This window comes from Diplodia corticola, assembly GCF_001883845.1.
Source record: "Diplodia corticola strain CBS 112549 chromosome Unknown scaffold15, whole genome shotgun sequence".
NCBI classification, from domain to species: Eukaryota; Fungi; Ascomycota; class Dothideomycetes; order Botryosphaeriales; family Botryosphaeriaceae; genus Diplodia; species Diplodia corticola.
In genome coordinates, this window is record NW_017971494.1 from 49,550 (window position 1) to 74,626 (window position 25,077).

Below are 25,077 nucleotides of genomic sequence, written 5' to 3' on the forward strand. Positions count from 1 at the left end.
ATTGCGATGCGAGGCTGCCACGAAACCCTAAAATGGTGCATCCATCAGCCGGGTGCACCAGTATGGCGGCACCTTGGCCATTTGGCGGCTTGAGACACCTGTGCGAACGACAAGAGCTTACCCTCGAGGCACGGTCCCTCTTAAAGGAAGATGATATCGCCGAGCGTGATCTTATAACAATTGCTGTCGTCCCTTGCACCGATCGTTTGCGCCCGCCCTCCTTTACAGTGCATAATATTAGCATATGACGTGCAAACGCCAATCCGAGCTTAGAGCACCGTGCGACTAATGAAGCCCTCACGATCTGCATTTTCCTGTCTTTCATCCCGGGTCAAGTCTAGATTGTACATTCCATGTCGTTCTGCTGCGCTGCCTTTCTTCATTTCCTACCCGGCTGGTTCACTGATTCGACTGATTAGATTCTTCTGCGCCTCGAGAAGTATCCTCACCGCATGAACTTCGCCAAGGGAATCCTCGAGTCTCGCAGACAAACATACAAACACTTGAAGAAGCTTCTGAAGACGATTCCGCTAGAAACTCCCACAGCCATCGAACTTTCGCCTGGCAATGAGATCCAAGTCACCCTCTTTGACGCCAACCATTGCGTTGGCGCGGTAATGTTTCTTATTCAGGGTCACGGTCAAGCCATTCTTTACACCGGTGACATCAGGGCAGAGACGTGGTGGATAAATTCACTGACGCGAAGTCCCGTGCTTCTCCCCTACGCATCAGGGCATAGGCGCCTTGATAAAATCTATCTCGACACTACCTATGCGAGCAGGTCTCGGTTCAACCGGGAGTTTCCGACTAAAGATGAAGGTCTGCGCGAGCTACTAACAAAAGTGTCAAACTACCCTGAGGATACTGTATTTCACATCGAAGCCTGGACATTCGGGTACGAGGATGTGTGGCTTGCGCTATCCTCATATCTCGACAGTTCAGTCCATCTCGATAGGTACCGATGGCGCCTGTACAACTCTCTGGTCACTCCTCCAGAATTGCCTTCATGTCGCGAGGCGCCTCCATTGGTTGGATTCAGTTTAGGAAATCACCACAGAGTCGGCTGTTTAACCTCCAACCCGGACGTCCGTCTGCACAGCTGCGAACACGGCACGTTTTGTCCGGCGACCAATGAGAACTCCGAAGTGGTCCGCATCATACCCATAGTGACAAGACTAGGTGATGGCACAGAAGTTGCGGAGGTTGGTGTAGGGGGTGGCAAAGGAGATCTGGACCAAGTACACGAGCTCGAAACCCACGACAGGGTTGCGATCGAGCAGCTGATGCACCTATGCGAATCTAGACTGGAGGACGTCCCTGATACGTTGTCAGACGTTCTCCATACGCTAACATCGGCGATGGAAAATGGGCTAAGCAGGATCCGTCTCTGCAACAGTGATAGCGATGTGCAGGACGACCAGGAAGCGCTGGACGACATGCCGCTGCATCAGTTGGTCGAGATGCTGGCACGCCTCACATCTGACGCGCCCACGTTCGCCGTTTCTGCCGCCGCTCAAAGCGGCAAAACGCGACACGTCTCAAACACGTCCAGCCCCGCGGCTGCAGCTGGGAACCTGACCCACGGACCGCAGTCGCGTACGATTACCTTCCCGTGGGCGAGACACGCGTCCTACTTGGAGTTGTGCGAGCTGGTAGGGGCTTTCCGCCCGTACGACATCCACCCCTGCACGGTAAATGAGCAGAGTTGGACGCCGGAAGATGGCATGAGAGCGCTGTTTGGGCACCTCTGCTCGGGCGATGTGTTCGTGCATGATAGGAAGATGATGGATGTATGGGAGGAGCGGCGCAAAAGGTGGGTAAGTGGGAATAAAAGGCAGCAGGAAGAAACACAGGAAACGCAATCCAGTGGTGATGATGATAGTGCGTCGCCGGACGAGCAGGGCAGCAATGTCAAGAGAAGGTGCATTTCTGCAGAAGCTGCTGCTACTACTGATGCAGAGATGCGTCGACCTTCAACCACTCCATCTAGCGTCCTGGTATCGTTTGAGGAAAGCCTTGAAGGAACGCCACAGGCTGGACAAGCGCCAGGTCTTTCGGACACATCCCCCGCGAAAGATTCTGCAACGTATCCGGAACAATGGTCTCCCACGAAAATAGATCGAGATGAGGAGAATGTGTGTGAAGACGTGGAAGACGTGGAAGACGCGGAAGACGCGCTAGAAGCAACGTCACCGAGCATTCGCACATGGGCGGCTAGAGCGGCGAAGGGTTCGAATGGGTTGACCTGGGCTGACTTCGGCGGGCTTGTGTGCACAGGCAATGGGCATGCGGAAGAAGAAGAGCTTTGATTGCGGAGAAAACTCCTACTTCTTTTTCTCTTTTCCTCTTTCTCTCTCTTTACCTTTGCACTTTCGGCACGGAGGGCCGGTTACGAGGCATTAACCTGGCTCGATTTTGCTTCCACCCCGAGGTAGGAGTAGACACTGAAGGGGGGAGCGGTGGTTCGGCATGAATTGTAATTGGGATGAAATCTGGTGTTCCAGGAGCAGAATGCCATCTAGGGAAGAGACAGGTCTTGATACACTCCTCAAACTTGGCGTTTTCCATCACGCTTTTCGAACGCGGGGAAGGACGATCAAGCTTTTATCCTGGTTCAAGATTGGAGAGGCCCAGTTTGATCTGCGGTACATGCGCAGCTTGACTCAACGACAGCCTTACTTATCCCGTACCAGACAACTCTTCAAGCATCAAATCAAAATATTAGAACAGAATCTTGATCGTCAATCACATTTCTCATAATAGTAAATAATAACTGCGCAGCCGGTAGCAATGCGGCTGTCGAGCCCGGTCTATCGAAGTAGCCCTTAGACTGTAAATAGCTCATCGTGCAAACTATAGCGGTCGCTAGCCTGCGGACCTGTCTCAAGTGGGTTATGTGGCCTTTCCCCAGCCCTGCCATCCTGTATTCATCCATCTGTGCTCAACATCAATTGAGGGCAGTGCATATCCGAAACTCTGGCGCTTTGAGATGGTGACAAGCCCATCCGATCCAGCCCGATGCGAGTCTCTCTCAGCAATTCAGATACCCTGGACTTGGTTCAAATTCCACGAGCTTTGTGTGCTTCTTTTATCTTGAGCGGCCGGAGAAGGCGGTCCGCTTCGCACCCCTCGAGGCCTTGCCGCCGCTAGACGCGCCACCTTCCTCACCAATGCCCTCGTCCAATTCCATCGCATCGGCATCGCCGCCGGCGCCACCACCCTCGGCGAGCTGACTACCTCCGCTGTTGGCGGACGGATGGCTCCTCTTGGCGTTGGACTTGTCCTCAAAGCTGACCTCGACGCGCAGGCGCAGCAGCTCTTCCTTGCGGCGCCTGTGCTCGCGGGCGGCGGCGCGACGGCGGACGGCAGCGATTTCGGCGTCGAGGCTGGCGAGGGTGCCGTCGCAGCGGGCCTGCCAGGCGTCCAGCTCGGCGACGAGGGCGGGGATGCTGCCGGGAGCGAGGTCGCGCAGCGGGGCGACCGAGGTGACGGTGACGCGGGCGGCGGCGGGATCGAGCGAGCCGGTGATGAGGTGCGAGTAGATGGCCTGGATGAGCAGGTCCTCGAGCGCGCGCGTCGTGGCGACGTCGAGCGTGGCACGCAGGTGGTCGTAGGTCAACTGCGTCGTCGGCTGTGCGGCGAGCGGCAGGAGCGAGAGCAGCTTGAGCTTCTGCGTTTGTGCGGGGGACAGCGTGGGGAGGTTGTCTTTGGCGGCTGTTATAGCAATTGGGAGTCAGCCTCAACCTTATCTTCCTATGAAAACCAACGGAGCGGGGAGCTGCGCTTGGACGTATGCGGGAGTGCGAGATGGCGTACTGGTGTAGTCTTGCCAGGTGCCCCAAGCGAATATCTCGAGAAGACGTAGATAGCTGGCATGTTCGGGCGAGTCCCGCAGAGCTTGGATGTTGCTCTGCTGCAGCAGCTCGGCAAAGACGTAGGTGTTGGGTGCGGAGGTAGCTTGGATGACCAGGTCGACTGCGGCGCGGGGCGAGTTGGCTGACTTGGAGAGGGCCAGGAAGGGCTCGAGGGCGTTGAGGGCGCGGGTCTGCTCCATGGCGAGCTGGGGTGAGGCCGATGCACGGCGTCAGAAGCTGGCCGGCGGGAGTGTTTGGGGCGATGGATGGTTGTGCGGCTCCGGCGTGCTGCCTTCAGCCAGCAGCGTCGATGGCGCAGGCGGCGGGCGGTGGCAGAACGGGCGCACGTGTGCACGGGCGGCGGCGGCGGTAGCGGAGGCGACTCAGCTGCAGGCCGTTGCGGCAGGGGTCCCGCGGACAGGTGTCGAGGGGCGCGAGTTTGGGGCGGTAGCATGAGTAGCACGAGTAGCCAGATGGGGCACTGTGCGTTTGAGGAGCCTGGCTGGGCTGGGCTCCTCGGGCAGGCGCCGGAGATCCAGAGATCAGTCGTCTCAGATGGCCTCCTGTATTAGCGTAAGCGACAACTGACTGCGGGTGACGGCAGCAGTAAAATAGCCACGGTGCGCCGGCGCCTGCGCCTCGTGCTGCCAGCCAGACTGCGTCTCATCGCGTTCCATTCTTTCCTCGTGGCCAGTCCCGGCGACGGCCCCAGCCTATTGTCGAGCGACTGTTCTTTGTGAGCCTGGACGTGCGCCGCCTGCGCCGCCTGCCTGACGCCCGCGGTACCAGCCCTGCCCGCCTTCCCGCGCTCGTCAAGCACCTTCCATTCCGGCTGCGTCGGACTCTTCCCGGACTAGCGAGCCTGAGTGCGCGTCCCGCGAAGCTGACTTATGCAGGTCGTATCTTCAGCTTACCGCAGCCGCTTCCCACTCATTGTCCTAAGTTTATCCTCGAACGCCCTCTTCGGTGCTGGCGTGCCGCCTTTGTGGCTGCTTTAACTCCTCGCCCCCGGCTTCTTATTGTGTCTCGGAGCCCACGCGCATTGTCTACTTCTCCACCACCACCACTGCGCCCACCACTGCCACTGCCACTGCCGTTGCGACACCGCGACCGCCTGGGTCTTGATTTGCACTGGCCACCTGTCTCGAAACAGCCCTCCCAAGGGCTCACGACCGCGACTCTTTCGCCATGGCCAAATCCTACCTTCCCGTGTCGACGCAGGATGTCGACAGCTCGTTGCCGCGAGCCTCTACCACCCACATGGCTACCACCACACTGAAGGTCGGCGGCATGACCTGCGGCGCTTGCACGTCGGCTGTCGAGAGCGGATTCCAAGGAGTCGACGGAGCCGGCAATGTCTCGGTCAGCCTGGTCATGGAGCGCGCAGTCGTCCAGCACGATCCCACCAAGCTGTCCGCCGACCGGATTCAGGAGATAATCGAGGACCGAGGGTTTGACGCCGAGGTGCTTTCGACCGATCTTCCGCAGAGCCCCAGCGGTGCTGCGGACCATGACAGTGACGCGGCTTCGGAGGGACTAGTGACGACGACCGTGTCTGTGGGAGGGATGACTTGCGGCGCGTGCACTTCGGCCATCGAAGGCGCCTTCAAGGACGTCGCAGGCGTTAAGAACTTCAACATTTCGCTGCTCTCGGAGCGCGCCGTCATCGACCATGATCCAGGAATGCTTAGCCCCGAGCAGATTGCGGAAATGATCGAAGACACCGGCTTCGACGCAAAGCTTCTGGAAACAAAGCAGGCTCTAGCGCAGTCCCAGCCCCAAGGTTCCGGCAAGCGCGGGAATGTCCTCACCACCACCGTCGCTATCGAGGGCATGACCTGCGGTGCATGCACCTCTGCCGTCGAGTCCGGCTTCAGGGATCTCGATGGGATGCTGCAGTTCAACATCAGTCTGCTCGCCGAGCGCGCTGTGGTCACACATGACCCTCGGAAACTCTCGCCAGAAAGAATAGCAGAAATCATCGAAGAGAGGGGCTTTGACGCCAAGCTTCTGTCCTCAGTGGATAGCGTGCAGGCCTCTGCCAGCAGCACAGCCCAACACCTCAAGATCTACGGACTGGTCGACGCGAAATCCGCAGAAGAGCTGGAATCCACTTTGAAGGCAATGCCTGGTGTCTTGGCTGTGTCCGTAAACTTCTCAACCTCTCGAGCCGCCATCACGCACAAGTCCTCGGTCACCGGCCTAAGGGCGATTGTGGAAGCTGTGGAAGCAGCAGGCTACAATGCTCTTGTGGCCGATTCGGATGACAACAACGCTCAGCTCGAATCCCTCTCCAAGACAAAGGAGATTCAGGAATGGCGCAGAGCATTCAAAATTTCGGCATGTTTCGCTATCCCTGTTTTCCTTATCAGCATGTTCATTCCCATGTTCCTCCCATTCATGAACTTCGGTAAATGCCAACTCATGCATGGTCTTTGGCTTGGCGATATCCTGTGTCTTATTCTCACCATACCGGTTCAGTTTGGCATCGGTAAGCGCTTCTACAAGTCTGCTTACAAGTCGCTTAAGCATGGCTCTCCGACAATGGACGTCCTGGTTGTTCTCGGCACTTCTGCGGCCTTCTTCTTCTCCGTCGCGGCCATGCTTGTGTCCTTCCTCACTCCTCCGCACACCAAACCTGCAACCGTCTTCGACACCAGCACCATGCTGATTACCTTCATCACTCTCGGTCGCTACTTGGAGAACCGGGCAAAGGGCCAGACCTCGAAGGCTCTTTCTCGCCTGATGTCCCTCGCTCCCTCTATGGCTACTATCTACGCGGATCCCATTGCCGCGCTCAAGGCAGCGGAAGAATGGGGCCAAGATGAGAAGGCCATCAGGGATGAGTCTGCCATGAACGGAAATGCTGCAGAGGAAAAAGTCATCCCAACCGAGCTCCTTGAGGTTGGCGACATCGTCATCCTTAAGCCCGGTGACAAGATCCCGGCTGACGGTACCGTCACTCGTGGCGAAAGCTACGTCGACGAGAGTATGGTCACTGGTGAAGCAATGCCTATTCTCAAGAAGAACGGTCATGGTCTTATGGCGGGCACGGTCAATGGCGCTGGACGCGTGGACTTCATCGTTACGCGTGCAGGTCGTGACACCCAACTTTCCCAGATCGTTCGCCTCGTCCAAGAAGCCCAGACTACTCGCGCCCCCATTCAGCGCCTCGCCGATCTTGTCGCAGGCTACTTCGTCCCGGTCATCGTCACCCTCGGCCTGGCAACGTTCGTTGCCTGGATGGTCCTCAGCCACGCACTTCCGAACCCGCCCAAGGTCTTCATGGACCACGCCAGTGGCGGTAGGCTCATGGTCTGTGTCAAGCTTTGCATTTCCGTCATCGTTTTCGCATGCCCGTGTGCTCTAGGACTCAGCACTCCCACAGCTGTCATGGTCGGAACTGGTGTTGGCGCAGAGCAAGGTATCTTGGTCAAGGGTGGTGCTGCACTTGAAATGGCTACGAAAGTCACCCATGTCGTTCTGGACAAGACTGGAACGCTCACTGTCGGCAAGATGAGCGTATCGGGCGCTGATATTCGTGGCGGATGGACCAGCTCGAAGCCCAAGGAGCGCCTGTGGTGGACCTTGATCGGCCTTGCCGAGATGAGCAGCGAGCATCCTATTGCACGCGCTGTCGTCATGGCTGCAAAGGACAACCTCGGACTTGGTGAAGACGGAGCTCTTGATGGTAGTGCTGGTGACTTTGAAGCCACCATTGGAAAGGGTATCTCCGCGAACGTTGAGGCCGCTATCTCTCCGGACCAGAAGAGATACCGCGTTCTTATCGGCAACGCAGACTTTCTGCGATCACAGGGAGTTGATGTCCCAGCGTCTTCCGAGGAAGCTGCCGCCTCATTCAATGACACTGAAAGCAACGAAGGCCTCGGATCCACCGGCGTCACCACCATCCACACCGCTGTTGACACCATCTTCACTGGCACCATCTCACTCTCCGATACCCTTAAGCCTACCGCCCGCGCAACAATCCGCGCGCTCCGCCGCCTTGGCGTCAGCGCCTCAATCGTGACCGGTGACCAGAAAGCTCCCGCACTGGCAGTCGCCAGGGCGGTCGGCATCCCGGCTTCCAACGTGTACGCCAGCGCCACACCCTCGACCAAGCAAGAAATCATCGAAGAACTCCAACGACCGCTCGCGCAAGGCGGCCAGGGCCATGTCGTGGCCATGGTCGGCGATGGTATCAACGACTCGCCCGCGCTCGCCACAGCCGCCGTCGGCATCTCGCTCGCGTCCGGTACCGACATCGCGATGGAGGCGGCATCGGTTGTCCTCATGACACCCAACGATCTTCTCTCGATTCCGGCGTCGCTGCACTTGTCTCAGACCATCTTCCGCCGCATCAAGCTCAACCTGCTATGGGCGTGTGGCTACAACCTCGTTGGCCTGCCCTTCGCCATGGGATTCTTCCTGCCCTGGGGTCTGTCCCTGCACCCCATGGCCGCCGGCGCCGCCATGGCATGCTCCTCTGTATCCGTCGTCGCCTCCTCGCTCGCCCTGCGCTGGTGGCGCCGCCCCCGTTGGATGAGCCTCGAGAACCTCGACCCCGCCGCCGCGGCGCTCGAGGCCGCCGATGGCAAGTCGTTGGACTCCGCAAAGAAGAGCGGCGGCAGCGGCTTCGCTAGCGTCGTGGCTTGGGTTAAGAGCTTCTGGGCCGAGAGGAAGAGGGAGAGGGAGGAAGCTGGGTATGCGCCCGTCCCGCTGCGCGATATGGGTGAAGTATAAGGATGGACCTGCTACCACCCTAGTTCATGTTCCCCATGGAGAACTATGTCATATTGTTTAGGGTCAGTCGTGCGAGCCGGTATTTGCTAGGTGTTCATCCGCACGTGTTCATGTTTTTTTTTTTCTTTGATTAAGTAACTATCTATTCCGCTGCACTGGTTCTTCTGTTCTCTCCTCGATCTTGGCCCGCGATATTTCGTTTGGTTTTTGTTTTCGTCGTTTACAAACATGAGTTGAACATATGCATGAGACTCGGAGGTCAGAGCTTGGAAGATGGAATCTTGTATATATATAAGAGGGCTTGTGACGAAGTAAGAGGAGAGAGTATTAGTACAGTGCTTTGGTCAATATCCAACGTGTGAAGATTTTCAAACTAGACATGCTTAACTCAGCTAGTTGCATGTGAATCGGACCAATTACTGCTGCCGATAATGATGATGGTTCTCAATTTCCTACAGCAGTCTTTGGTCTATAATATCGAGTTGTGAAACTTTCGCAGTCTGTCGCTCACCGAGAGCGGTAAAAAAAAATAAAGGCGCTTGGTCTGATCTTGCGGGTATAGTAGCGCAACAATAACAGGAAGGGAAATAAGAAAGAAAAAGAAGAAAAGGCAGAGATGAGATAATCGGATCGTCTAACTACTTCTTCACAAGAGGGTATTATATTAAAGTCCCCCCTTTAGTGCCAATCTGTTCCGACATGCCCAGTGGAAAAAAATCAAGAAAGTCCCCTAACATCTCAACCCAAAAAAAGAGCAAAATTCCTCCGATCCAAGTTGACACCTAGGCATGTTCATCACCGAAGCTGTGTTACTACTCACTATGCTATGATATGCTGTCTGTCGCGCTTCACCCCGTTCATCGTTCACGCGCGGTGAGATGAGAGAAGGAGAAATATGACCCATAGTCATTCTTCTCGTCACGAAGATGCGCGCCTCGCATGCAGTATTGCAGACTCGGACTCATGCTGAAAAGAAATAGACAGAAAGAGAAAACCGTCGCTATGCAGAAAAGTTGACGCAAAATTCGCAGAGAAAGAAAAAGGCCCGGCAAAGAGGAAATCCTGTCTAAAGCTATAAAGGGGCGTAAAGAACGAGGGTAATGGACGGGTAGACCAAGGATCATCGAGTACTCCATTATCCATCCAAATCTTTACTCAAAATGAAAAAAAAAAGAGAAAACATGAAGTTCAGAACGACAGGATCGGAAAGGTGCTATACGCGGCCTCGTTTAGTGACGTTTGTACTTCTCATCCCTCTTCCTCGCGCTCTCCGGATCAAGCGCGTTCGCAGCACCGAACAGGGTCGCCCCGGTCGCTTTGGCGACTCCAGTGAAAGGGCGCAGCATCACGACCGGAGCGTGGCGCACGACGGCCTTAGCCGCGCCGGTTGCGCTGCCACTGTCCATGACTTCGCCCGGGATGGCGATGATGGCGTCACGGGCTGAGGCGAAGTCCTGTTGAAGGTGGCGACGTGCGCTGATCAGTCCGGCTCGCACGCCAATGGGCTGGTCTGCGTAGTGAGAGAAAGCCTTGGGCCCTTCCGCTGGCGAGGCACCGGATGACGAAACATCGTGCCAGTTGCCGTCATCCTGTTGCGCAGTCGACGATGCAGCAGATGGGGAGACGGGTGAGAGGATGCCTTCGGCGGTCTGCATCATGGCTTGGGTGCCAATAGAAATCTTCGCACCAAGGCGCAGAAGCTCTGTCGTAGTGTTTTTGGCGAATGCAACCGCGCCCATCTGCGCGCTGCGTAGTATACGTCCATCCCTACTGTATTGTGCCATGGGAACAGTAACGATACTCTTCGCAGCGTTCATAACATTTGCAGCCGGGCGAGCTATAGCGAGGCCTGCCATGATTTGAGGAATCTGGTTGCTCTTGACATCAGGCATCCAGATGTCGTTCAAAGTGTTGTGGATCTTGTCGAAGCCCGAAATTCCATAGACGATGCATCGCCTGAGTGTGATGTTTGCGCAGTCCAGGATCAAGAAATTCATGAACTCTGTCGTGTGGCCAGAGCGGAGGCCGGCATAGTCAACCTTCTTAGGTTTGTAATCAAGCTTCAACTTGACCGTTCGCACTTCGAGACGTTGAATGAAAGGCTGTTCTCCAGGTGCCTCTTTGGAAACGACTCTATCGTCCTTGAACTCAAAGAAGCGAGTGATGAAGTCGAGCGCATCCTGATCGACATGCAGCCGTAGGGGAAGTACCGAGACCTGTATGTGTCTTTTTTTAATATCAAACAACCTTATATCGCTGTATGGAATGGAATGACTTACGCGAATCACAAGTTCCGATGCGGCCAGATTGACCACGGGCCGCACAGTCAGCATATCGAGGTGGATCATGGGCGAGCCGAGGGGCCGTTCTCCAGCGCTCATGTCGTAAGTGACGAATTTATTCCAAGTGGAAGAAGGGACATGATCGTTGACCTCAAGGTCACCAACACGAACGTCAACAGAGTTCTGTGTTTCTCCGGAGCCCGGAGGAAAAACCACAACATCAGCAGAGATGCCCTTCAGTTCAAAGGTGATCTTGGGACGGCGACCCCTTTCAAGCTTCAGACGCATGCCTCTTGAGCGTGGGCGTGCAGTTGCCCGTGATGCAGTGGTCGTGGCGTAGCTGGTTTCGCTAGCGGTATCGTCACCACCTCTCATTGCACGGTTGATCTGCCTCCGATTCTCCTCTGGCGTGTTGTTGACAGGGAGAGCAATGTAAACCGAGCCGAAGAGCAGATCTTCCTCGATGGACATGCCGTCGTCTTCGTCGTAGCCCCTCTCGCGTCTCTCCTGCGCACGCTGCTGCACCTCCTCAAGCTTCTGGCCAAGCTTCTCGCGTGTCCTCGGCCAATCGTAGCCATCGTACAAGTTCCAAATGAAGTGAACATCCTTCACCCGCAACGTCAGCGGACTCTTGACTACTGGAACTTCACTAGACTCGATATACTCGTTCTTGCGAGAGTTCCAAGCTTGAGCAGCTGGACGATCTGGCGATGATTGTCCGAAGAAGTCCTCATCCCATTGGAGCTCCTCTGTAGGCTCTCCAGGATCACTTCTCTCCTGAGACTGAATCATGGATTCCTCAATTGATTCTTCAGTCATATCGTCAAGCAGTGGCAAGTGACTGGGATCGTAGAGGCTGCCTGCGAAATGAAGGTCTTGGTCGTCATCGTCGACTACGATCTCTTGATCCTGATGGAGATGCTCTCCTGCAGGAGCCTTGAAATTGTCTCCAACGAGGGAAGCCATCATGTCCATGACCGGCTCAACCTTTGTCCTGTACTGGATTTCCTTGGAAGGCGGCTGCGGTGGCGCTAGCCCGCCTAAGACTGAGATAAGGGTCTGCGTCGAATCGGCGCAACTGCCCATGACGAAGAGGTCGTTCTTGAACTCCACATCCACTGCCCGGGGTCCGTCTCCAGCCGTCTCGGTAATCTTGACAATGGCTCTGGCTTTGGATGTGGTCCCAACCGAGACAAAGCCCCAGCGACAGAGACTGTGAACTTGAGGGGTCCCGAGTTCTGCATGTGAAGGCCTCGCATCCTCTGTTTCGTCTATTTGCAGGCGGTCCACATCATCGATCACCAGAAGAGACGCTTTTCTTACATCAAGACAGGCCGTCATTGCCTCATCCTGGACGAGGGATCCAGTGAACCGGGTGTCGGAGAGGACGAGGAGAGCCTTTGCACGGCTCTTGTGAGGATTCAGGCCGATCGCGCAGTCACGCAAGAGTAAGTCAAGGTTCATTGGTCGAGATGGTGGCCCCGTTTTCTCACTGGCAGTGGACGACTGTCTCGTAATCTCAGGTGATGGTGCCCGCTTAATCGTTGCAACGGAGGAGGCCATGCCGAGGGCTACATCATCTGCTGTGCAGTCTTCTGAGAGGTCCAATAGAGCCATGATGGTGGTGACCCGATAGTCAAGGACAAGGTTGAACAGCTTGACTTTTAGGGTGGGTTCCATGTCGTCTCCCAGCCAGCGTGCCATGATCATTGGTACAGTAGCTTCTCGGCCATCGACTTCAGTAACCTCGGTCACCACCAACTCCGAGCCATTACGCTCAGCTTCGATTTTTCTAACTGAAAGTGCAAGTAAAGCGGGTAAGCCAACGTGAGCGACGCGCACTTGACTGCAGTGCAGAGTGAGCTGCCCGATCCGGTCATTTACCATGACATCGATCTTGCAGTCGGCCAGCTCAATCATGGCAAGAATCCCAGGACGCTCATCATCCGGCAGAAGCTTAGCGACACTGGACAGCTTGGAAACATCTTGTCCGAGCGCCTCAAGCTGCTTCAACCCATCCAGGTCGGAGATAGCGAGCCGTACAGAGTTTTGAACTCTGACCTTTACCAACGAACCCTTCCGTCTTTGAGACAGCAGTGTATCGATGAGGATATCGTCGTCAGCCTCGTATTTGAAGTCGGTTGGAGTGATCAGCGAAAGGAGGTCAGACAAATCAGCCTCTGCCGGGATGAAAGCGTAGTCCAGGCGGACACCATCAATCTCAACGTCTAGTGGAGGCTTGTTTGACAACACTGCCGAACTAGTCATATGAGGACCCGTCACCTTTGTATGTTTGATGCTGAGTCGGACGCCACCTTTGCGTACAGACGTGCGAATAGTGCTGGTTTCCAGCAGCAAACTGCATGTCTCTCCTTGAAGCGCAAAGTTGAGGCCCGCGAAGCGTGCGTCAACCTTTGGGAATGGTGCTTCTACTTCGGCATCGGGGACAACTTTAGGTGTGGGTTGGTTCTTAGATGTAGGCGGTGGTAGAATGCATGTCGACTTGATGTGATTGCCAATCTTCAGGACTCCGCTGAAGCCGCCGTAGGAAGCAAATGTGTCATCCAACTTTTGAACATCCAAGGAAACATTGATTGGCAGGGTTGACACTTCAATGCGCTGGTCTCCACTCTCGTGTCTGTAGGCAACTGAGATGTCGGTTTCGATAGGCTTGGTGATATCCATAGTCGTCTCATCTAATCCTGTTCCCGGCCGGAAACTGAGAATGTCGCCATCATTGAATCCGAGCGAGAAGGTCCCTATTTTCAGATTTGCCCTCGGAGAACCGCGTTTGGTCTCGCACGTAGCGCTGAGATCCCGGCCTTGCAACTGCAGGAAGATTTCATTCGAATCCCACTCAGCGTGACGCAGGGCACCCATAGGTTTGTTGGTGGCCACGCTTTGGCTTGAGACCTCTTTGAGCAGAGCAATCCGTAGACTCTCCATACTGAACTTGAGTGCAATCCCGCCAGGGTCCGACTCGGCCTCATCCCCTGTGATTCTAGCACCCTTGGAGGGCTCTTTGGGAGTATCCACCGCAGAGGAGGCTCCGAACACTTGCTGGATTAACTTAACGAGACGCATGGCCAGGTGTACGGTCTCTACGTCTACTTGAAGCCGTACATTGCCGACTGAAACCTCGATCTCGTGGCTCGACCGCTCCGCTCCGTTGTTCTTCGGTGCTTCCGCACTGGGCATTGCCGATCGATGCTGAGTGGGTAATCTACGCGACTCACGCATGATACTAGCTGACGGTCTAGACCTTGCAGTAGATGCCGCGTATTGTGAGAAGGCACCAGGCACATCGTGAAAGATAGAATCGTCCGCGAAGGCGACTTTGGAGCGACTTGGTTGATCGGAATATTCAAGTGGGTCCGCATGATCAACGTCCTGAGCAGTTTGGTGACCGGGTACCCACGCGGAAATGGTATCAATATCCAAGAGCGGAACGAAAGCCTTCGTAGACAGATCGTCCTTACCTTCGCTAGGCGTGGCCGGATCAGCGCCAATGCGGCTGCCAGGCCTAGGGGTCTCGCAACCGTCGTCTCTTTCGACAATCGGGTCAAGAGAGGCAGGGGCGGCCGAGGTTGGCGGTTGATAAATGCGATCCGAGTCATTGCTGGTCACACTTGAAGTGTCCCACGCGCCGGGCATATGGAAGGATCTGCTTGATTGAGAAGACCCATCATCGATTGCGCTCATATACATGCTCTCGGCCTCTTCGTGGCTGAACAGTTTTGACTCCGCAAGATCACCTTGCGAGGAGGATGCTGGTGAAGGGGACGTGCTTGTTGAGCGATCGGATGTGCTAGTGTTCTCGGGGCTCGGAGGACTGTGGATCGCAACATTCTCGTCGCGATGTCCTGCATGAGAATCTGAACGCACATGCTCGGGCATAGGCTGAGACTTGGACGTGTAGCTTCCATCGTTGTCGACTTGAATTTGTCCATGGTCATCTGGAAGCCGACCAGGCAGTGAATTGCTACCAGAGAAGACAGCACGTGCTTGATGTGCACCCGCATTTGATCGTTCCAGGCCATACAAGCTCCCGCGGCTCTGAACAGGGCTTTCTTCTCCTTCGATATTTGTATCAAAGACGCCATTGTCCACGCCGAATTGGAGGATCGACTCATCACCATACAAGCTTTGCTGGCCAAAATCACCAGATGTTGCCGACGAAGTCATGCTTGGGTTGGCGGGAGCATGGTCCTCATCTTCAGCATCAGCGAACCTATCCGCATCTGTCGTCATGATCGATGCAGCCATATCTGGGAATTGTTGGCTGGACTGCGGGGAAGGTAGTGATCCAGATGTGGCTGACGGCGAGCGACTTCGCGGGGCTGGAGACATTGTGGCGACCACCGGACTTGTGGCGACCGGACTTGTGGCGACCGGACTTGTGGTAACCGGGCTTGCGGCGACCGGGTTTTCCGCCGCATGAGCAGAGTGGCTGATTGAATCAGACCGGGCAATCCTACTCGCGGTTGAAGACGCAGCAAGCGACGACGCGATCCTGCTCCTCGCCATGCTCTGTTCGTCCAGAAGAACCCCAGCGGATAATGCTTTCAGAGTGATCTTGCGTTTTCCCGGCCTTGTCTGCGACTGCTGCTCAGGCGAAAATGGCGCCTCAGGCCCACCCACAGTCAGTCCCTCAACCTCGATGCCTCCGATGTGGATAACAAGGTCTGCCTGAACGGGTTCGTCATCTTCCCAGCCCTCGGAAGGGATTTCGGTCTCCACATGAAGCTCGATATCGCCAACGGAGAGCTGCACGGTATCCTCCATGAGATGAAGGTAGTTGGTCAGATAGTCTGGCACAGTCAAGCCGACACCCATACCCAGCTCCGACTCATCGACATCGTCGCTGTACACGCTCGATCCGGTGAAGGGGTCCTGGTGTAGATGCTGCGACTGGGAGTGGATGGCAGCTTCGAGCTGTCTCCTTTCCTCGGCCGACTCTTCCTGTATGAACGACTTTGCCAGATCTTCGGCGGTTGGTATAGCGTCTGAGCCGGTGCCTTTAGCGGACGTGTGCCTCGTATGGCTCGCATCCTCATCGCCGTCCTGTGATAATTTCCCCTTGACGACGATGCCGGAAGTATCTATGGACACGCCCTGCAGGTTGGCGGGGACGGTGATGCGGAGGTCATTCACGTAGGCCTCGCCAACTTGAAAGTTGGGCGGCAGCGGCAGGAAGGAGGTTAGTTTCTACCGAAAGTTGGAGTTAGCATGATGTCAGTGCATCGCCCGACGAAAGTCTTCACGCACCGCAGCCTTGAGCGGGACCTTGGGCAAGGTAATCACGCTGGTCCTGCCCCAGCTGAAGTTGAACTTGTCCAGGTCGATGGCCGTGTCGTCGATAAGGTCGACTTTGGAGAGGGCGAAGCGCAGAAGGCGCTGCTTGACCGAGGGTGGTAGTAGAAAGGCCATGGCGACTGCGAGGCGGTGATGCGGGCGCCACGGCGCGCGTTGGGAGAGGCTGGTAGCGCAGCGGCAGGCGGAGGACGCGGCTCGGTGGGCTGGCGAGCGGCGGCGGCGGCGGCGGCGAGCGTGGAAGCTCTAGCTGTGGCCATGCGGCGGATGCGAGGTGATGTCGGTGGGCGACATTAAGCGGGCATGCGTTGGGCGCAGGGGAATGGCGAGAGGTGCGGGCAGGGCGCGGGCTAGAGCCAGGGCTGGCAGGCGGCGGGCGGGCTTGAGCTGGCGCGGTGGCAGCTCTTGTTTGGTCTTGGGGTGTCGGGCGCAGGTGAGCCAGCAACGAGACCGAAGCAGCACCAGACTCGAGCGTGTCACGGGCACGCGTGCTCAGTGTCTCGGCCGGCGATAAGCGCTATCAAACTGGCTGATGACGCGCTGGCTCGCTGCCCCAGCCGCAGCGGGCTGCACCCGCGCCCGCGCCCTAGCACCGCCCATGCACGCGCCTCCCCGCGGTCGCGAACGCGCCCCCCCATGCCCCTTTTCCGCTCCCTCAACTGCTCAAATCCCTCTGACCGCCCGGCATTTCGCCCAAGCCGACAATCGACTCCACATCACCGCTCCCTGCAGCCACTGAGCGCCAGGCTCTAGGTCCACCCGCAGCGAGCTCCCCGCGGCCGAGTCAGTAACTATGGACTGCGCATCCGTGCAGGACGACGACGCTGCCTGGCTGCAGCAGCTAGGCGTGCCGCGCCTGGAGGACGCCTTCATCCAGAAGTACCTCGACGGCCGCGACAAGCTCGTCCAAGAGGAAAAGAAACAGCGAAGCGGTTGGTGATCATTGCCAGAATCGATGAGTAGAAGAGGGTCTGACAAACGTGGTCAGACCGCTTCTTCCGCGACAGTCTGTCGCCCACGGCCTTCGAGGCCTGCTCCATTGTCGATCAGATTCGCTTCGAAGAGCAGCAGACCCTATGGACCAAGGACTACGAGAACACCTTGCTCGACGACGGCGATGTCTTCCCCGGCATGATGTTCTCGCTCGCCAAGGAGCGCATGGAGAGGAGCAAGCTGTGGCAGATTGTGCGCCGCATGCCCAAGGGCGCTCTGCTGCACTGCCATCTGGAGGCCATGGTCGAGCTGGACTGGATGCTCGACGAGGCCTTCAGCCTGGACGGTATCCACGTTTGGTCCGACCAGAGTCTTTCCGACGAAGCCAGCCGTGCCAAGGCCCCGTTTTTCTTTACCTACACCAAGCTTTCCAAAGAGGGACGCGCCTCCATATGGTCGGGCTCTTACGAACCGAAGACGCCGATTCCACTAGAAGCTGCTGCCGACTCCTTCCCCAATGGTGGCCGCGACGGCTTCAGGGAATGGGTCAAAAAGCGGACGATGATCACCTCTGACGAATGCTTGAAGCATCATTACGGCGTCAATGATGTATGGCGGAAGTTTGCATCATGTTTCCCCATCCTTGCGAGTCTGATCTTCTATGAACCCTTTTTCCGCCGGTATATACGGAAGATGCTCCAAAACCTCTATGCCGACGGTGTGCGGTGGGTAGACGTGCGAGCCGTTTTTGTCAATCCCTGGCGGCCCGAGAGATCCGAGGAGGTTGCGCCCAACCACGACGGGTTTTTCGAGGCGTTTGGTGAGGAAGTGGAGAAGTTCAAGGCTTCGGACGAGGGCAAGGGCTTCTGGGGTGCCCGGTTCATTTGGACTACTCCCAGAGTTCTTAACAAACGCCGCATTGTTGAGAGTAAGTGGCTCGAGCTACAATCCACTCCATCTGTAGCCCTCTAACTCTGGTGCCAGGCATGAAGTGTTGTGTTGAGAGTAAGGTCAAATTTCCTGAACTGATTGGAGGCTACGATCTGGTAGGCCAAGAGGATACCGGACGACCGCTTCAGGACCTCCTTCCTGAACTGTTCTGGTTCAAGAAGCGCTGTATGGAATCTGGTGTGGATGTGCCATTCTTCTTCCATGCTGGCGAGACGCTAGGAGACGGCGATACCACCGACGAAAACTTGTTCGACGCGGTCCTGCTCGGTACAAGACGGATCGGCCACGGGTTCTCGCTTTTCAAGCATCCACTTCTCATCGACATGATCAAGCAAAAGAAGATTCTGATTGAGAGCTGTCCCGTGTCCAACGAGGTGCTCCGCTTGACCGGTTCCATCATGTCACACCCGCTGCCGGCTCTCCTCGCGCGTGGCGTGAACGTTTCCCTTTGCAACGATGACCCGTCGATCTTGGGCCAAGGAACTAGCGGGATGACGCACGATTTCTGGCAGGCGCTTCAGGGCTGGGAGAACCTCGGACTTGCCGGCCTCGGATCGTTGGCGGAGAATAGCGTGAGGTGGGCCAACTTTGAGGACTGCTCTCAGAAAGAGTGGCAAGAGGATATCAAAGTCGGTGCTCTTGGAAGTGGCGTGCGAGCACAGAGGCTGAAAGAGTGGATTGCATCATGGGAAAAGTTCTGTCTGTGGATTGTGCAGGAGTTTGGCGTTGATGAGGACCTCAGTCCTGAGGAGTGAACGATGCTATACGCAACATCTAGACATGCCGTTCAACGTTGGGAATGATAAGGCAAGCGGCGCGAAGGTTGTTAGAAGGTTGGATTGCTAGGTTTGGGGAACAGGTCAGCTGGTGCCAGGGGTTTTCATTTCTGTCGTTTGGTTTGCTCTTCAATACGTTTCCTTCCTTGCGGAACCTTGGTTTCTCACTCAGGCGGGCTCCTCCCCTTGCACAGTCGATGTTTTAATATATATTGTATCATCACACATCTTGTATCATCTAATCACGGCCTCTCTATGCCTTGGATGTTTCATAGATCATGGCCGCAGTCGCGTGGGGTCCTTGGTGTCAGTGGGGGAGAGATATCCCATTATCCCGGTGCATATATATCCAAATCACAACTCAAACATCTACAAGAACTCCGCTCCGCCAACTTGATAGTAGTGTTTTGGTACGCTCTGGCCATCGGCAGAAGTTCTCAATGATGATTGAGAGGTGCCAGGAGCTTGCTGTGAGCATCCACAATCTCACTGCACTCATCCTGGCACTCTACGGCTGTGTCCCAGCCCTGAATCTTGCCAGAAGCAGTCGAGAGTGTCGAAACGATTTCTCCCTCGATGATGACGGCCTGCGTGGAATTACCCGACGCTTCATCTTACTTGTCTAAGGAGGAAATGAGCCAACAAAGCACGTTCACAGACACAAAAGAGTGTCGTTTACAGTTGATTGCGACTCCTCGGTTGGCAGACATGGGCTTCGCGTCACCACTAAGTTGCGTGTCGCCGGTGTACGTGCTCGCAAAAATGCACCACTGACCACTCGTACCTACTGCCGCATTGCATGCCCAAAAAAAAAAAGCACGACCCATTTGAATCCGTCAAGACCGACAGTCAACGAGGTACTCACGCTGTAGTCTCGGTGCTCGAGCTCACGATGCTCGTGCCCATGCCCGGCCAAAGCACCATTCGGTCTTGTCGCGGATCGGGCATCTTGCCAGGACACAGCATCGTCTCGGCTTCGAGGGAGTGGCAGGGGCCGAAGCGCACGCTGTACTGCGCGGCGGCGTTTCCGGCAAGGGTGAGGAGGAACGTCTTCTTTGAGAGACTAGGTATAGCTGCTGTAATATGTATCAAAGCTTGACGGAATTAATAAGAGGAAAAAAGCTTAAGAAAAGGTTATAAGATTAGCTTGATAGACAGCAGCGCACAGGGATGCCGAAAGTACGTTTTGAAAGGATCTGCAAACGCTGCGCCGGCCATCGCAGCCATTCCTGAAGAAAGGCATGAAACGTTTCATCACTCGTCGAACCATGAATCCACTCACGAATGGTCGAATGTCTCATGTATGTTAGGAGCGGGAACGGGCCGGGGGAAACAATAGGGATCCTGCGTTTACGAGGGTGGTGTCTCACCGCATTTGATCTCTGACAAAGTCGCCTATACGAGCCGTGTCCTGTGGTAATTAAACGCATAAGTAGCAGTGCTCGGATGCGCCCTCTAAACTAGCCTCAGAACGTTGAAAACTGATGTTTATTTCTAGTTGTCGGATCGTCTCTGCGTCGGAAAAACTGCCTGACGGTTGCTTGGCTCTCTAGGTCCCCCGACCTTGTGCTCAGCGCAATCGACACGAACTAGAAGACCCCTTTGAGCCTCAATCTTCTCCCGACATACCGACATACCGACATGGCTAGTCGACTCTATTGAGTTGGCTACAATGGCTCCAGAGTTGAGCCGTGAGCGCACGAATAGGGGCGGTGCAATATGATATTATTCGGGTGCTCTTAGGCCGGAAATTTTTGCGTAACGTGCTCTCGGGTGCCAGTTCATACGCCGGTACCAGGGAATGCGCCAGCTTTGCTGAGAACGACCTTGCCGTACTCGCGAGATATATAGCCCTTCATTAAGTTCTACGCAAGGTCAATCAGCGCGGAACGTGATACCCCCTTCATACCGGATGAACTTACCTTGTAGATCATATTTGCGAGTAGGCACTCTATTTCGTCATTGTCGAGGGCCTCTCCATCACGCCTAGCCATGCTCAGATTGAGAGCAGCGCCGAACTCAGCAATCGGAATTCTCGTTCGCCGGATCTTGTCTTTCTCAGTTTGGCCCTCCTTCGGCGGCTCGAAGCCTCCGACGATGAAGACCTTGCGAAGTAAATTTCGCAGGACGATGTCACGGCCGCGCTCCAGAGTCAAGTAGATGCGCCGTTTGACGAACTCATCTTCACCAGCAACAAGAGCAGCGTCAAAGCCCGCCAGATCGCCCTTCTTGATGCAGGTTGCAAGAGGGGTGAAGAGCTGCTGCAAGCGGGGGTACGGCTCCAGCAACCGCTGTGTTGGAAGTGTATGAGTAGTGAGAAGATGGCAAGGGATCAAGTATGTCAGGATCAGTTGGCGATTCTTTCTAGCATCCCTATGACAGAGTCGCCAAGCCTCGGTGAGATGTTCCTCTGCTTGCTTGTAGTCCTCGTCGAGGAAGCTCAGGACACCACTGTAGTATTTGAATGTCACCTGGTGAGACTTTGGAAAGGCGCTGAACGGCGGCATATCACCTCTGGCGGCGTGCAGGGAACGCAGGATGTTCTTCGAAAGGCTAACGGCGTTCAGCTTAAAGTAAGTCTTGAAGAGGATGTTGGCGATGTAGTAGAGTGCCCATTTGCGGGATTCTTCTAAGGGTTCGCTGGACTTTGTATCAATATTGAGGCTCGGCGCGCCGTCGTGGTGCTGCACATACCGATCGCTGATGCACAAGCCGAACATGCGGTTGATATTTCTGGCAGCGTCCTCCAACTTGTCGTTCTTGCCCATCGTATCTGTGATGTCATCTGAAAACCCAGCATTGAAACTCTTTCCCTTCGCTTGAGCGAGACTCTCGTCAGCTTTGATGGCGAAGATGCGGAGGAATTTGGCGCCGACATAAAGGCAAGGAATGGTCCAAGCGGGAAAGTGGCCGGCCGAGTAGCCTTTGATGAGGGCATTGACAACCCCCTTCCATGTATCGTACGCCTTGGGCCAGTCGCCATCCCTCTGACCTTGGTATGACGTCTCTTCAGCGCTCAGTATGTCACCCAGTGCGGCCCAGTATGCAACGTAGACCTCGGTCCAAGCACCAATCTCGGCCTTTGTCAGCCCAATGTTATTGTTTGAAGCAAGGCGGTGCCGGAGGTCATGCTGGACACTGGCCGAGGTGGTACTGCGGTGAAAGGCATAGAGGAGGCCTGCAGCGCTGGGCGGCGGAACGGGGGTGATGGTTGCAGCGACGCCGTAGCCGTTGGCATTAGCAAAGGCGCGCTTGAATTCGCCAAGAATGGCGTCCATGATGGGATTGATGGGTGGCGCTGATCACTGCAAGCCGCGGATAGGGACGCAATGGTGGTTTATGGTGCGCGCGCCCAGAGCAAGAGCGTCATCACGTTCGGGCAGCGTGTCGCGTCGGTGGGGCGGGGCGCCAGGGCGGGCGCCGGTCGTGGTGTGCTGTGTAGGGCAGGCATATGCGGCTCGGCACTAGCGCCAAAGCTAAGCGAGAATCGCACACCCGACAAGACATCCGCGAGCAAAAGTCATTTTCCTGCCTAAGACGACGACGACAACGGACGACATCCACACCGCCGACGCCAAAAAACATCAAGGTCAGTAAACCGTTGTCTCCCCCGCCATCGAATCGCCCCTGCTAACGCTGCGAAGATGGGTAAGCCGCTTTTCTTCTTCACCTCCACCCCTACGCACCGACCGGCACAATCGTATCGACGTCTGCAACGGCAGCTTTGTGGAGGCAGAGCGGGGTGATTGGAGCATGCGGATGCCTCAGCGCGAAGCCAGGCGCCGATTGCCATGCTCCGTGAAGGAGGAAGCCCATGAATTGCTGGCAGACCGCTCGGGACGCGCCCAGATGGAATATTCAACAAACCGCACCCGACCGCAACCGACACCCTTGGACCGCCCACAGCCACAACCACGCAAAGCACGGTCGACGATGCAAGAGACTGACTGAGTTTCGCAGGTCGTCTTCAGGAGTACCAGGTCATTGGCCGTCACCTCCCCAGTGAGGCCAACCCGACCCCCAAGCTTTACCGGATGCGCATCTTTGCTCCCAACGATGTCGTCGCCAAGTCCCGCTTCTGGTACTTCCTGAGCAAGCTCCGCAAGATCAAGAAGACCAACGGCGAGATCGTCTCGTTGAACCTGGTCCGTACACCTGCATCGTCCCTCGAAAATTGTACGGCAGCTAACGCGCCTCAAAGATCGCCGAGAAGCGCCCCCAGAAGGTCAAGAACTTCGGCATCTGGATCCGCTACGACTCCAGGTCCGGCACTCACAACATGTACAAGGAGTACCGTGAGATGTCCCGCACCGATGCGGTCGAGGCTCTCTACCAGGATATGGCCGCCCGCCACCGCTCCCGCTTCAGGTCCATCCACGTAAGGAATCTCGCGCGCACGATGTGGCAGTGCGCAGTGCTGACGGCCGTGTGCAGATCCTCAAGGTTGTCGAGATCGAGAAGGCCGAGTCGATCCGCCGCCCCTACATCAAGCAGGTCCTCGCCAAGGACCTCAAGTTCCCTCTGCCTCACCGCGTCAACAAGACGACCTCGAAGAAGATCTTCACCGCGAACAGGCCGTCGACTTTCTTCTAAGCGTTTTCCGGGTTGCGTGGGAGGAGTGCATGGGGGTCATACTTCAGGGTTATCGGCATTATGGGCACTCTGTTGTAGCTACGATACCATGGCGGTAGCTCAAAAAATGAATGAAAAGCCCAACGAATCTCGATCACAAAAGCAACTTTAGAACCGGTGGGGAAGGTGACGCTGGTTGAAAGAGGTCCAATGAGTGTTTCTGACTACATATCTACAGCTTTGATTTGGCATCCAGTCCCAATTTTGGTTTTCCCGACGTGTCGACAGGGCTCCACCACGGATAGGCGGCAGGAGCATCGTTCTCCATGGTATCGCTGAATTTCGGAGGCCTCTTCTCCAAGAACGACTGGACCCCCTCCTTGTTATCTCTGCAGCGACTGTCAGCCCACCACTGGTGGGGGAATATGCAGGGAACCCCTCGCGGGGCGGGGACTACCACTGACTTGCTACTAAACAGCTCGTACAGGATGCGCGAATCGAGCAAATGCTGCGCCTCGGCGCTCCCGGCATCCCTCCACATCAGCTCCTTCATCAGATTGGTGCTCACGACGCTCGTGTTGGCCACGACGTCGCCGGCGACGGCCAGCGCGCGCGGCAGCACGTCGCCGGGGCGGTCGCACAGCTCGGTGAAGAGCGGGCCGAGCAGCGGGTCGCCCGCGCGGTAGACGGCGCCGGTCGTGGTCAGGTGCGCGGCGCGCGAGTGGCCGATGAGGCGCGGCAGGAAGTACGAGGAGCACGCCTCCATGACGAGGCCGCGCCGCGCGAAGACGAAGCCGACCTTGGCGTCGCGGTGCGCCACGCGGATGGCCATGGGGAGCGTCATGGTGATGCCGACGCCGACGGCGGCGCCCTGCAGCGCGCCGATGACGGGCTTGCGGCAGCGGTGGATGGCGAGGACGACGCGGCCGCCGCTGTTTGGGGGGAGAGGGCGGGTCGAGCGCGTCAGCGATTGTTACTTTCTTCTTTCTTCTTTTTTTTTTTTTTGCTTCTTTTTTTTGGGCATCCTCTTTATCCCGGGGTATGTGTTCAAGGTAGTACATAATAGTGGACCTTCAATTATGCAGGGAAGGGGGAGAAGGAAACAGGATTGAAAGTGCAAAACGAAAAAAAGAAGGCCGGAAAGGGAAAGAGGATACCAGGCTTACCCATCACGATGATCATTAATCTTCTCTTTCCCACCGACGAAGCCGAGGTCGAGGTCGGCGCCGGCGCAGAAGACGGACCCGTGGCCCGTGACGACGACGCAGCGCACGCGGTCGTCGGCGTCGACCAGGGCGAAGGTGCGCTCCAGCTCCTCCATCATGGTCGGGGTGAAGGCGTTGTGCCGGCCCGGCCGGTGCAGCGTCACCACCACGACGGGCGTCGGCGTCGGCGACGAGGCCGGGTGGTGCGACAGCTTGATGTCCCGGAAGGGGAGGGCGGCGTAGGACTGCGGGAGGGATGAAGACATTTCGGTGGTCGTAGAGGTGTTTGTTTGTTGTTTGCAGTGACCCAGGGCACGAATATAGGCACTTTCGGAGGTTTCGGAAAAGGTCAAAACCAGGTGTGGAGCTGTCTTGTGAGAAACGGAGCGACTCCTGTGAGATTATTGGGATTCCATGACGCTGTTTGGTTGGGAGGGGTGGGTTAGCC

At 56.3% G+C, this 25,077-nt stretch overlaps 8 protein-coding genes across 8 annotated transcripts; 4 read left to right on the forward strand and 4 right to left on the reverse strand.

Annotated features, from left to right (window-relative positions):
* Nucleotides 1-452: 452 nt before the first annotated feature.
* On the forward strand, nt 453-2,309 carry BKCO1_1500015 (dna repair protein; the record flags this gene model as incomplete). Its single annotated transcript, XM_020271250.1, has 1 exon — nt 453-2,309. One exon carries the CDS (start codon nt 453-455, stop codon nt 2,307-2,309), a length of 1,857 nt encoding a protein of 618 aa, XP_020132075.1.
* A 779-nt stretch (nt 2,310-3,088) lies between these two features.
* BKCO1_1500016 (pci domain-containing protein) lies at nt 3,089-4,054 on the reverse strand (the record flags this gene model as incomplete). Its single annotated transcript, XM_020271261.1, has 2 exons — nt 3,089-3,714; nt 3,817-4,054. The coding sequence occupies 2 exons, from the start codon at nt 4,052-4,054 to the stop codon at nt 3,089-3,091; spliced, it is 864 nt and encodes a 287-aa protein (XP_020132072.1).
* Nucleotides 4,055-5,042: 988 nt separating this feature from the next.
* BKCO1_1500017 (cu2+-exporting atpase) lies at nt 5,043-8,597 on the forward strand (the record flags this gene model as incomplete). Its single annotated transcript, XM_020271272.1, has 1 exon — nt 5,043-8,597. One exon carries the CDS (start codon nt 5,043-5,045, stop codon nt 8,595-8,597), a length of 3,555 nt encoding a protein of 1,184 aa, XP_020132073.1.
* Nucleotides 8,598-9,826: 1,229 nt separating this feature from the next.
* BKCO1_1500018 (autophagy-related protein 2) lies at nt 9,827-16,309 on the reverse strand (the record flags this gene model as incomplete). Its single annotated transcript, XM_020271273.1, has 3 exons — nt 9,827-10,813; nt 10,877-16,087; nt 16,148-16,309. The coding sequence occupies 3 exons, from the start codon at nt 16,307-16,309 to the stop codon at nt 9,827-9,829; spliced, it is 6,360 nt and encodes a 2,119-aa protein (XP_020132066.1).
* A 676-nt stretch (nt 16,310-16,985) lies between these two features.
* BKCO1_1500019 (adenosine deaminase family protein) lies at nt 16,986-18,831 on the forward strand (the record flags this gene model as incomplete). The annotated part of the gene is made up of 3 exons (XM_020271274.1): nt 16,986-17,124; nt 17,181-18,053; nt 18,110-18,831. The coding sequence occupies 3 exons, from the start codon at nt 16,986-16,988 to the stop codon at nt 18,829-18,831; spliced, it is 1,734 nt and encodes a 577-aa protein (XP_020132067.1).
* A 1,802-nt stretch (nt 18,832-20,633) lies between these two features.
* BKCO1_1500020 (cop9 signalosome complex subunit 12) lies at nt 20,634-22,130 on the reverse strand (the record flags this gene model as incomplete). The annotated part of the gene is made up of 3 exons (XM_020271276.1): nt 20,634-20,717; nt 20,775-21,492; nt 21,547-22,130. The coding sequence occupies 3 exons, from the start codon at nt 22,128-22,130 to the stop codon at nt 20,634-20,636; spliced, it is 1,386 nt and encodes a 461-aa protein (XP_020131988.1).
* A 366-nt stretch (nt 22,131-22,496) lies between these two features.
* BKCO1_1500021 (60s ribosomal protein l20) lies at nt 22,497-23,445 on the forward strand (the record flags this gene model as incomplete). The annotated part of the gene is made up of 4 exons (XM_020271277.1): nt 22,497-22,500; nt 22,813-22,997; nt 23,054-23,230; nt 23,287-23,445. The coding sequence occupies 4 exons, from the start codon at nt 22,497-22,499 to the stop codon at nt 23,443-23,445; spliced, it is 525 nt and encodes a 174-aa protein (XP_020131987.1).
* A 211-nt stretch (nt 23,446-23,656) lies between these two features.
* Nucleotides 23,657-24,895, reverse strand: BKCO1_1500022 (enoyl-hydratase isomerase family protein; the record flags this gene model as incomplete). Its single annotated transcript, XM_020271278.1, has 3 exons — nt 23,657-23,813; nt 23,889-24,356; nt 24,591-24,895. The coding sequence occupies 3 exons, from the start codon at nt 24,893-24,895 to the stop codon at nt 23,657-23,659; spliced, it is 930 nt and encodes a 309-aa protein (XP_020131986.1).
* Between the last annotated feature and the right edge of the window lie 182 nt (nt 24,896-25,077).